This window comes from Thalassophryne amazonica, chromosome 13, assembly GCF_902500255.1.
Source record: "Thalassophryne amazonica chromosome 13, fThaAma1.1, whole genome shotgun sequence".
NCBI lineage: Eukaryota > Metazoa > Chordata > Actinopteri > Batrachoidiformes > Batrachoididae > Thalassophryne > Thalassophryne amazonica.
In genome coordinates this window covers 9840950-9853676 of record NC_047115.1, presented here as the reverse complement: position 1 = coordinate 9853676, position 12727 = coordinate 9840950, and the positions used below count along the sequence as shown (strand labels likewise).

At 39.4% G+C, this 12727-nt stretch overlaps 1 protein-coding gene and 1 long non-coding RNA gene across 4 annotated transcripts in view; one reads left to right on the top strand and one right to left on the bottom strand.

Moving 5' to 3' along the window:
• LOC117523540 (protein phosphatase 1 regulatory subunit 1C-like) overlaps window positions 1–6027 on the bottom strand; it is a 37265-nt gene extending 31238 nt beyond the window's left edge. The window contains exons 1-2 of one of the 3 annotated variants that reach the window (XM_034185104.1): window positions 5410–6027; window positions 1027–1084 (exon numbers count right to left, since the gene is read on the bottom strand). In XM_034185104.1, the coding sequence (XP_034040995.1) occupies window positions 1027–1084; window positions 5410–5490 (139 nt within the window). In that variant the 5' untranslated portion in view covers window positions 5491–6027. The remainder of the gene's footprint in view (window positions 1–1026; window positions 1085–5409) is intronic. The other 2 variants (XM_034185103.1, XM_034185105.1) reach the window with 2 other exon arrangements.
• On the top strand, window positions 5145–11967 carry LOC117523541. Its single transcript, XR_004564532.1, has 3 exons — window positions 5145–5156; window positions 8614–8624; window positions 11816–11967. It is a non-coding gene; the product is annotated as an uncharacterized LOC117523541 (long non-coding RNA).
• The last annotated feature ends 760 nt before the right edge of the window (window positions 11968–12727 follow it).

Below are 12727 nucleotides of genomic sequence, written 5' to 3'. Positions count from 1 at the left end.
TTGCTGCTGTTTTTTAAGTCATTGTGTGTGGGGGGGGGGGCACCACTCTGTTTTGAAAAATGAAAAATACCTTTAAACTAACTCTCTAATAGTTTTTCTTTAAACATCTTTTGATAAATTAGGTCATACTGCTTGTTTTTTTTTTAACCATTAAGTGAAAATGGACTACAATGACTCCACTCTATCTTTTGAAAAAAGAAAAAAAAAAAATCCAAATTGCTCCATCTTTATATGAGTTCATTCTGTTTGTTTTTTAGACTTAAAGTTAAAAAATAACAGGGAACAATGATTCTGCTCTAACTTTTGAACAAATAAAATGCCTTGAAACAACACTTTTTAAATCACTTTTTTTCTTTCAGTAAATTAGGTCACATTGATGTTTTTACATTATCATGTAATGGTGGAACATCACAGGGATGATTCATTCTTTCTATTCGTACATATTTCGTGTTTACAGAGACAACATGCATTAATTTTTGAAAATGTACCAGATTTAGTCAAAGGTGTCTAATTTACTCTCCAAAAATCTGTTGCAGTTCTGTGGCCTCGGCTTAACAAAAAACATTATTTTGAGCTGCAGATGGACCACAAAGATCCAGCGTTAATGTTCTATAAATATGTTTGGTCATTTTTTTTCCATTGCAAAATCTTGCTGATGCCTGCTGCAGGTCCAAGTCCTGTTCGATGCACATTACAGCTCCATGTTTGGGTTTTTATGACCCATTGAGTTCTGACATGCATCCAAATCTCCAAACACTTTTCTGTTCCTTGCACACATTGTGTCTGCTGGAATGTTTCCTTTATTGGCGATTCGGACCTTTTAAAGGCTCCTATATTGGAACCAGACCCCCTGAGCCCAGTTCACAAAGTGGAATCAGGACAATTATTCCATCAGCCAATTCCTGTGTGGAGGGATTTCTACGAGCTAAGAGCTCATGTTCTGCATCCATCAGCCCTCTGATCACTTAGCGAAGCGAGTAGAACAAATCTAATAAGGGATCCATTAGAGGCAGTCTGCAGTTTTACCTGAGCCAGGCTGTCTGTAGATCTGCAGGGTGGCAGGAGTCGGCCTTCTGCGACGGATCTGAGATAGAAAAAACACATTTTTATTCTTTCTTCTTAGAATGTAAAAAGCTCCATTACTTATAAGGGTTCTCTGACCAGTCAGATCAATAAGTACACACTTTTATTGATCTGGTTTTCCACTTTAAAAGCACCAGCAGTAATTAAGCTTTAAATATATCCCGTTATCATTAAAAGTTCTCCCGCATCTGTTTGACTGTTGGCAAAATAAAACGGATGATACAGTTTTCATGAAACTTGGTGAGAATGACATCGCATCTGGAACAAACCGTTAAATTCTGGGGCAGATTGTCAAAGGTTGGGTCAATCCTGGAATGTATCCCATTGGATTATTTTAGATGACTCGGTAGAGACACCAGGACATTTAAATATCAATTAAATATACCAAGGTAGACCGCTACAGTTGTGTGTGTGTGTGACAAACCAAGATTTATACCAAACAGTTTAAATCATTGATAAGGTGTATTTATGACTTGATGTGTCAACCATGGTTAATGGTAATGATTACCATAGTCTACCATAGTCATCATAAAATAAAAGCATTGAAGCAAATCAAAGGATTTCGTAAAATGAGGTCACATTTCAGCTACAGTTTGCCAGAAGGCACATGGGAGATTTGAGCTGAGCTATAACTGGTGACGCAACAGCCACAGAAGGTTAGAACTCCTTCAGAGTTGTGTCTTGGTGGCTTCCCTCATCCCTCGTCTCCTTCTGGCACGTCAGTCACTTGGCAATTTAAGAGCTGCCTCCTTCAGACAGATTTACCACACAGTATCCCCGCCCCCTTCCTAAAAAAAACCTGGCTGTAAAAGTGATGATTTGTTTTAAAAGAATGCTTGCATTTAGTTTGTCCAATTACTTATGGACTCTTAAAATGTAGACACTATGTTAATGAAATAGCTGTAATTCCTAAACGGTTAATGGATCAAATTACTTTAATTAAAGCTGAAAGTTATCACTATAAGTGTGGCATGGTTGTTTTATTTTATCTCCACTGTGGTGACAAAAAACAACTAGAGCACCGCCAACACTAGCTTCCAATTCAATAATATTTTACCTTGAAAAAAATTTTCAAGGTCAAAGTCCTGTTACACCAAATGGGCTTTTCAATATTAAATTTCAGATGTCCACAAAATCCACAATCCAGATCAGATCCAGATCATACTTTGTCAGCTGATAGTGAGTGCCAGTCTGCACCTTACTGTCAAACATCAGAGTGATTGGGGCACGTTTGATTAAAATATGATGTAAAATATGTATACATTAAATGGGGTTTTCAATGTTAAATTTAAATGGACACAAAATCTGTAATCTGGATCAGATCTAGATCAAACTTTGTCAGTTGGTAAATGAAATAAATTTAATTGGTTGTTTCCAACATGCATATTCTGATGATATCTAAGGGGCCCTGATCACCAGTCACCACTAGGGGCCGCTAGAACTAGCTGAAGAGCAAAGCCACGTGAAAACGTTCTCACGAACATTCTAACATGTTTAAATATGGTTCCCAAAATGGTATTTAAGAGCAAGTGTGGACATGGTGAGGATAACCAAAGTAAACAGATGTAAACCATTATACATTAAAAAATAAATAGCATATTTTCTGGAGTATCAGTCACACCTTTTTCTGTATTGTCAGCTATTATTATTGGCTCTTTAATTTGGGATTTTGTGTATTGTTGTGCTTTTTTATTATTGCCATTTATTCTTTAATTATTGAAGTTTATTTTGTTTAGTGCTTTGATTCCTGTGAAAGGTTATTTATATAATTGGTTATTATAATTACTGTTGCTAACTAGAGCACCACACTCATAGAGCACAAACCCCTGCCAACACTAGTTTCCAATTCCTCAAATTGTTACTTTGGAAAAAATTTTCAAGGTCAAAGTCCTGTTTGAAGTGACTTTTCATAAGATAAATGTGATCAAATGTCAGCAGTTTGTATTTAGTTCATGCACTTGAAGTTTTTTGTGGTGTTTTTTATTTGACAACTTTTTCAGTTTCTGAATTCTTTTTCAGATAATTTTCACAGAACATTGCTTATCTAAAATGAGAGTGATTGAGGCACTTTTGATTGAGATGTAATGGAAAATGTACACCAAATTGGGTTTTCAATATTACATTCAAATGTCCATAAAATCCACAGTCCGGATCAGATCCGTAACAAATTTTGTCAGGTGATAGTGCAACCTGGTTTCACGGCAAGTCGTGATTCAGCAGCACGAAATATACATTACTTCATTGGTTTTTGATATTGTGACGAAAAGCACCTCATTTTTGTCACAGCAGCACAAATTCATTCTAATTCATTCTGTGATGGCTGCACAAAATTAAAAGTGAAGATGGGGGTGGGGGGGTTGGGGTTGGGTGGTTAGGGTTGGGGGAAGGAGAAGGGTTAGTAATAGTGAGTTAAAAAAAACCCTATCACAAAATTTCTCAGCAGGGACGTCCCTGAAAAAGACGTTGCTTGGATGGCAGCATGTGTTGCTCCAAAACCTGGATTTACCTTTCAACATTGATGGTGCCATCACAGATGTTTATGTTGCCCATGCCATGGGCACTAACACACCCCCATACCATCACAGATGCTGGTAACAATCTGGATGGTCTTTTTCCTCTTTTGTCTGGAGGACACAATGTCCATGATTTCCAAAAACAATTTGAAATGTGGACTCATCAGACCACAGCACACTTTTCCCCTTTGCGTCTGTCCATTTCAAATGAGCTCGGGCCCAGAGAAGGCGGCGGCGTTTCTGGATGTTGTTGATGTATGGCTTTCGCTTTGCATGGTGGAGTTTTAACTTGCACTTGTAGAGGTAGTGGTGAACTGTGTTAACTGACAATGGTTTTCTGAAGTGTTCCTGAGCCCACATGGTAAGATCCTTTACACAATGATGTCAGTTTTAATGCAGTGCCGCCTGAGGGATCGAAGGTCACAGGCATTCAATGTTGGTTTTCGGCCTTGCTGCTTACGTGTAGAAAGTTCTCCAGATTCCCTGAATCTTCTGGTTATATTATGGACTGTAGATGATGGAATCCCTAAATTCTTTGCAATTGAACGTTGAGAAACATTGTTCTTAAACTATTGGACTATTTTTTCATGCAGTTGTTCACAAAGTGGTGATCCTTGCACCATCTTTGCTTGTTAACGACTGAGACTTTTGGGGATGCTCCTTTTATACCCAATCATGACACTCACTAGTTTCCAAACAGGTGTTCTTTGAGCATTCATCAATTTTCCCAGTCTTTTGTTGCTCCGTCCCAATTTTTTTGAAATGTGTTGCAGGCATCCATTTCAAAATGAGCAGAAATTTGCACAAAAACAAAGTTTATCAGTTTGAATATTAAATATCTTGTCTTTGTGGTGTATTCAGTTGAATATAGGTTGAAGAGGATTTGCAAATCGTATTCTGTTTTTATTTACATTTTACACAACGTCCCAACTTCATTGGAATTGGGATTGTACTTACATTGAACTTACTAAATAAAATCACGCACGCTTTTACTATAAAAATTATTTACCGCCCCCTGCTGCAATGGCGTGTGAGCCCAGAATGTAGTTAGCAGCGTCCAGTGTTCAGTGTTGTTGACCCAAACTACATTAAGTATACCAGATGGCAAATGTCAGCTCTCCCTGATTTGTCCGTGATCGAATTACACGCATGCACACAGGCGCGGGCACACACACACACACACACACACACACACACACACACACACACACACACACACACACACACACACACACACACACACACACAGAGGCCACTGCATCTGCTTTAAACATGATTTTAAAACTATGTAAATTGGTCTTTTTTGTGTATAAGCAATTGTTGTATTTAAACCATGTGAAATCCAGTTTTAAAAACCATTTTAAATGACTTGTTTTTAAAGGCATTGCAGAGATATTCAGTAATTTTTTAAGATATCTTGTTAAAACAAGAATATTTCAGATATAGACATTTTAAACTGTAAAATTATTTGGACAACTTTTTTAGTGTTTATTCAATATGTATTCTGAGAAATTCAAAAAGCCGTCTTGTTGTTCACTAATCTGAAAATATTCCGGGAACGTTTGGAAGCCTGCGTGTGGATTTATCGGGCGTTTCTGTGCGCCTTATTTAACCGATTGTAAGATATGACAAAATACACAACAACAAAACAAGCGTGACCATAAAACCAGTTTGCAAAACTTACAGATGTGATGAAATGTCTCTTCAAATATGCTCACACACACACACACACACACAGAACATTCCAGACCGGATTTACAAAGACCCACTCAGCCCCACACGCCCCAACACGTATGTGCACGGATCCACTCACATGTTCGGCAGCCTGTGGGTCCAGCTGACCCTGCAGAGGGGGAACATCAAACTGGATCTTCTTTGGGCTGCCGGGCTCCATTATCACTGACTGAGAGAAACAAACAGACACAGAGAAAGAGAGAGAGAGGAGGAAGGGAGAGAGAGTGAGAGAAGGAGGGAGGGAGAGAGTGACAGTGCTCTCTTTGGCCTGCTGGGCTCCATTATCTCTAATTGACAGAATTGCAGAACAGCGGCTTCGTCATCGTAACGTTTGCCAAATCTGCCAGAGTCTCGAATATCGACAATAATGAGCCGACGGTGTAAACAGCCATCACTCTCACATTTTGGCATCAAGTTGTGTGACTGAAATTCAACTTATTTTAGTGTAAATCACCAAAACCAGCAGATCCACTTTGACCCCGTCAATGAGGAACTGAGAACTTCGACATGCAAAATCATCATCGTTCCAGAAAGAGTTTTGGAATTCAGCTCCAGACGTTGGATCTGTTTCAGACATGGATGATCTAAACATCTTTGTTTGTCTTTAATATGTTGAAAGGGGTTAAAAGTTTGGAAAAAGGAACCAAGTTAAATTAGCCTCAATTTGTCTCAACACGTGCAGGTTCAGGGATTCCCACATAAACATGCACCTACACATACGTATGCATATATAGGTACAAACAAACCACATATGCACACCAACAGAGGCTCAAAACATACAAACCCCCACACAAAACAAATTCCCCAAAGCCTAGTCTAATCCAGCAATGTACCTTTGCTGCAGTGGGGTTCAAACACCAGACCTCTCACACTTGAGGCCACTGCCCTACGAAATCAACCAAAAGGGTTGAGGTGTTATTTCAGTCTTGAAATGACACCTCAACCCCTTTGGTTGATGTGTCACTAGGTGAAACCTAGTGTAAGAAGGTGAAGTCCAGGGACTTAACCTTCTGGAAAAGTGGAGAAAGTGCAGTCTTTTGCATGTCCTTCTGGTCCCAGAAGATATCATTCATGGATTCATGAATCTTTCCTTCATATCAAAATTGTATTTCTTTTATGTCCTGTGATGAACTGGTGTCCCACCCAGGGAGAGTTGTGGACTCTCTTCTACTTCACACCACTGAACCCAGAAATGAGCACAAGCCTGATGGGCCTCAGGACCGAGGAGGAGTTAACCTTCTGTGTGTTTCTTATTAACCGTGATGCTGCTTGTCTGTCCATGAAGGTCTTCGTTCCTTGTAAGGAACTAGAGGATGCTGTGATTTTGAACTTGAGGAACAAGTTGGACTTCATCTTCACTTCTGTGAGGACCAGCTCTTTGGCCCACGGAGTGCAGGATCTCAAAACCTTAGCGAGGCTTTCCACACCTGGACTATAGTGGCCATGTGGTCAATGTGTGAAGTTTGTCTTCACCTTTGATGTTCGTCCATTGTACCGTCATACAGAACGTGGTTGACTTCAGCCCACCACATTTTGATAACGTACTGCATGAAACATCAACACTGTCACCATGTTGAGGAATACTGAATTTTGAATAAGTCTTTCTGACTTTAAACTGAACAGAAAACCAGGAAATAAAAGTATTTTCTGTCTCCAGCTCAGAAACCTTTTTTCCCCACCACCAACATGGATGTGTGTTTGTGCTGGCAGTCACAGTGGAAACTCTTTGTCTCAGTGGACATCTGGAGAGGCTTGCTGGCTACTGTAGGTGGAACAAACCACACAAACTTCACACAAAGAGCCTTTTCATTTTTTCATGTACTCTGGAACTGCTCGGCTCGGCTCAGATCTCGACGCCAGGCAGGAAATCAGATCTGTGACCCCTGCAGGCTTCAGTAAAGACTTTCCACATGTTGGATGCTAACAACCTGATAGCTGTGATGCTTCTCAAGCAAAAAAATCTGCTGATTGCAGAAACTTTCCCTCCAGAAGAGATGAGAGGAAGAAAGCAAAATAATGTTGAGTACGAAGTGTCTCTGCAACTGACTGTGGAAACATAATGTTCATTATCCTTCACTGAGGGACCCAACAGTAATCATTTAACATCAAAACTGCAAAATGTCTTTGTTCTTTCTGTCTGTCTTCTTTCTTTATATTTTAAGACTTTGAACTGAAGTTCTACGCGGCCGCCCAAACTAAATCTGTAAGAACATTGCAAACCAGTGAGTCGAATTTTGCTTATTTTGTCCCCAAGGCAGAGTTTGGTCATCACACGTAGGCCGGAGAGGCAAATAGTAGCAATACAGTAGTGTGATCCTTCACACATAACACAAAGTTGACCAAAAGAAGCAGGAACTGGCCAAAAAAACGCAGAAAAAAAAATGAATTGGCAAACCGCGAAAAATCCCACCTGCTGTCGGGGGGGGGGGGACACAGTCAGACAGGCGTGAATGATACTGTGGCAACGATGCTATTCATGCATGCTCGTGCGTTTGCATGAACACAGTACAAGCACGTGGACAGTGTGACACCACATCGCCCTCCAACAGCAGTGGAGCAGTTAGATGCTGGACATATGCACATAAATCAACGAAAACATGGACGCACAAAATAATGTGAAGCACAGATTCAGAACATTATAGGAACAATGAATGTACTGTTAAAATGTAGCACAATCACGTTACTGGTCATGAATTTGTTGTCACTGTAAAAAAAAAACCCAACAACAAAAAGAGAAAACAATGCAGTGTCTAATATGTAATTCCTGTTATAAAGAGCAGACAATACAAGTAGTAGATAATACATCCTCCTGTTCCTCTGTACATGACCCATAAGTAAGTAAGTTTCATTACACTAGAAGTCTTTCAGAAAGCGCTGTAACTAGGTTTAAGGATATCATTCCTTCTTTATGTTCTCTAATGCCATATACCAACACAGTGCAAAGTAGCTACCTAAACTCTGTAAGTGAGATAGAGTATCTCGTCAATAGTTTTACATCCTCATTGAAGACAACTTTGGATGCTGTAGCTCCTCTGAAAAAGAGAGCTTTAAATCAGAAGTGCCTGACTCCGTGGTATAACTCTCAAACTCGTAGCTTAAAGCAGATAACCCATAAGTTGGAGAGGAAATGACGTCTCACTAATTTAGAAGATCTTCACTTAGCCTGGAAAAAGAGTCTGTTGCTCTATAAAAAAGCCCTCCGTAAAGCTAGGACATCTTTCTACTCATCACTAATTGAAGAAAATAAGAACAACCCCAGGTTTATTTTCAGCACTGTAGCCAGGCTGACAAAGAGTCAGAGCTCTATTGAGCTGAGTATTCCATTAACTTTAACTAGTAATGACTTCTGACTTTCTTTGCTAACAAAATTTTAACTATTAGAAAAAAAATTACTCATAACCATCCCAAAGACGTATCGTTATCTTTGGCTGCTTTCAGTGATGCCGGTATTTGGTTAGACTCTTTCTCTCCGATTGTTCTGTCTGAGATATTTTCATTAGTTACTTCATCCAAACCATCAACATGTCTATTAGACCCCATTCCTACCAGGCTGCTCAAGGAAGCCCTACCATTATTTAATGCTTCGATCTTAAATATGATCAATCTATCTTTGTTAGTTGGCTATGTACCACAGGCTTTTAAGGTGGCAGTAATTAAACCATTACTTAAAAGCCATCACTTGACCCAGCTATCTTAGCTAATTCTAGGCCAATCTCCAACCTTCCTTTTCTCTCAAAAATTCTTGAAAGGGTAGTTGTAAAACAGCTAACTGATCATCTGCAGAGGAATGGTCTATTTGAAGAGTTTCAGTCAATCAATCAATCAATCAATCAATTTTTTATATAGCGCCAAATCACAACAAACAGTTGCCCCAAGGCGCTTTATATTGTAAGGCAAGGCCATACAATAATTATGTAAAACCCCAACGGTCAAAACGACCCCCTGTGAGCAAGCACTTGGCTACAGTGGGAAGGAAAAACTCCCTTTTAACAGGAAGAAACCTCCAGCAGAACCAGGCTCAGGGAGGGGCAGTCTTCTGCTGGGACTGGTTGGGGCTGAGGGAGAGACCCAGGAAAAAGACATGCTGTGGAGGGGAGCAGAGATCGATCACTAATGATTAAATGCAGAGTGGTGCATACAGAGCAAAAAGAGAAAGAAACAGTGCATCATGGGAACCCCCCAGCAGTCTACGTCTATAGCAGCGTAACTAAGGGATGGTTCAGGGTCACCTGATCCAGCCCTAACTATAAACTTTAGCAAAAAGGAAAGTTTTAAGCCTAATCTTAAAAGTAGAGAGGGTGTCTGTCTCCCTGATCTGAATTGGGAGCTGGTTCCACAGGAGAGGAGCCTGAAAGCTGAAGGCTCTGCCTCCCATTCTACTCTTACAAACACTAGGAACTACAAGTAAGCCTGCAGTCTGAGAGCGAAGCGCTCTATTGGGGTGATATGGTACTACGAGGTCCCTAAGATAAGATGGGACCTGATTATTCAAAACCTTATAAGTAAGAAGAAGAATTTTAAATTCTATTCTAGAATTAACAGGAAGCCAATGAAGAGAGGCCAATATGGGTGAGATATGCTCTCTCCTTCTAGTCCCCGTCAGTACTCTAGCTGCAGCATTTTGAATTAACTGAAGGCTTTTTAGGGAACTTTTAGGACAACCTGATAATAATGAATTACAATAGTCCAGCCTAGAGGAAATAAATGCATGAATTAGTTTTTCAGCATCACTCTGAGACAAGACCTTTCTGATTTTAGAGATATTGCGTAAATGCAAAAAAGCAGTCCTACATATTTGTTTAATATGCGCTTTGAATGACATATCCTGATCAAAAATGACTCCAAGATTTCTCACAGTATTACTAGAGGTCAGGGTGATGCCATCCACAGTAAAGATCTGGTTAGACACCATGTTTCTAAGATTTGTGGGGCCAAGTACAATAACTTCAGTTTTATCTGAGTTTAAAAGCAGGAAATTAGAGGTCATCCATGTCTTTATGTCTGTAAGACAATCCTGCAGTTTAGCTAATTGGTGTGTGTCCTCTGGCTTCATGGATAGATAAAGCTGGGTATCATCTGCGTAACAATGAAAATTTAAGCAATACCGTCTAATAATACTGCCTAAGGGAAGCATGTATAAAGTGAATAAAATTGGTCCTAGCACAGAACCTTGTGGAACTCCATAATTAACTTTAGTCTGTGAAGAAGATTCCCCATTTACATGAACAAATTGTAATCTATTAGACAAATATGATTCAAACCACCGCAGCGCAGTGCCTTTAATACCTATGGCATGCTCTAATCTCTATAATAAAATTTTATGGTCAACAGTATCAAAAGCAGCACTGAGGTCTAACAGAACAAGCACAGAGATGAGTCCACTGTCCGAGGCCATAAGAAGATCATTTGTAACCTTCACTAATGCTGTTTTTAGAATTTCAGGTTTTCAGGTCAGGTTTTAGAATTCATCATAGTACAGAAACAGCATTAGTGAAGGTTACAAATGATCTTCTTATGGCATCAGACAGTGGACTCATCTCTGTGCTTGTTCTGTTAGACCTCAGTGCTGCTTTTGATACTGTTGACCATAAAATTTTATTACAGAGATTAGAGCATGCCATAGGTATTAAAGGCACTGCGCTGCGGTGGTTTGAATCATATTTATCTAATAGATTACAATTTGTTCATGTAAATGGGGAATCTTCTTCACAGACTAAGGTTAATTATGGAGTTCCACAAGGTTCTGTGCTAGGACCAATTTTATTCACTTTATACATGTTTCCCTTAGGCAGTATTATTAGACGGCATTGCTTAAATTTTCATTGCTACGCAGATGATACCCAGCTTTATCTATCCATGAAGCCAGAGGACACACACCAATTAGCTAAACTGCAGGATTGTCTTACAGACATAAAGACATGGATGACCTCTAATTTCCTGCTTTTAAATTCAGATAAAACTGAAGTTATTGTACTTGGCCCCACAAATCTTAGAAACATGGTGTATAACCAGATCCTTACTCTGGATGGCATTACCCTGACCTCTAGTAATACTGTGAGAAATCTTGTGTATCTGTTTGTTGTGATTTGGCGCTATATAAATAAAATTGATTTGATTTGACTTGACATCTCCGTAAACCGGAGCTTTAAGGCAGTCTTACGTAACCTGTGGGAGCAGTGGATGACGGATGGGGAGCAACTGGGAGAATGCGCTCCGCAAATTTCCAGGAAGTCATCGGATGGATTGACAAAGCATGGACTTCAGTGACGACCCCAACCATCGTGTCGGGATTCAGAAAGGCTGGACTAACTGGAACTGAGGAATCTGAGGAAAGTGACACAGAAGAGGACGCAGCGCTTTGTCTTCCTCTGGAGTTGGCGCAGTTGTTTCAAAGTAACACTGAGGATGAAGAATTCAATGGTTTCAATGATGTGGAGTGAAATTGAGGGTTAAGTGAACTTGTTCGCATGTTATTTATATTACAGTATTGTGATGTTTCTGTTGCACTCTTGGCATATTGCACGTTTTCACGTTTCACATTTTCGGCACCCTGAGTGACATGGTTGTTGTGAGTAATGACATCTGTTGCAGAACCACATTCATGTAGTATTCTGTCGAATAAATCTTCTCAACTCAAGGTGACGCAGTTTCTTCCCTTTGCTGTCACAATATTATCATCTGAACTTTTCATGTTAACATACCTGTACGTCCATGCGACTTATACTCCAGTGTGACTTATCTATGGTTTATTTTTCTTTATAATGGATAAAGTGGCTGGTGCGACTTATACTCCGGTGCAACTTATAGTCCGGAAAATACGGTACATAGATTTAAACCAGGAGACCAGAGCTCAGGTTACGAGCACATTAGTCTGGTAACAGTATTGTTATCTTTCCCAAAGTGGTTTGTCCTGGTCCTGTTTTTGAAGTAACATAACTCAAACATTAAAGTGATTAACCGTCTGAGGTCTAGGGTTATATTCTAGATTTGACCATACTGCCAGTAATTCCCTTTTGAAGGTACTGTTTTAGTTTAATGCCATGTGTTGCATAAAAAATGTTCACAACAATCTCATCTTTCAGAATATGTGTCATATTTGGCAAGAACACTGTATCTAGAAATATTTTGACTCTAAATCTGAAAAAATTAAAATTAAATGCATTTTTATAAAATTCTTCAAATCTTTGTTGAAGACACACACCTTTATTCATGTGGACAAACTGTTGTGATGCTAGAAAGAAGTTCACCAAAAACCGTTGGCTTATAAAAGTAAGAAGAGTAATAAAATTGCATATGAGTGTAAATAAATGAAAAATAAAATCATTCACTGCTTTATAGACACATGAATGTACCGGCGTGTTCATAGACCTCAGAGGCTTAATAGTAACAATATTCAT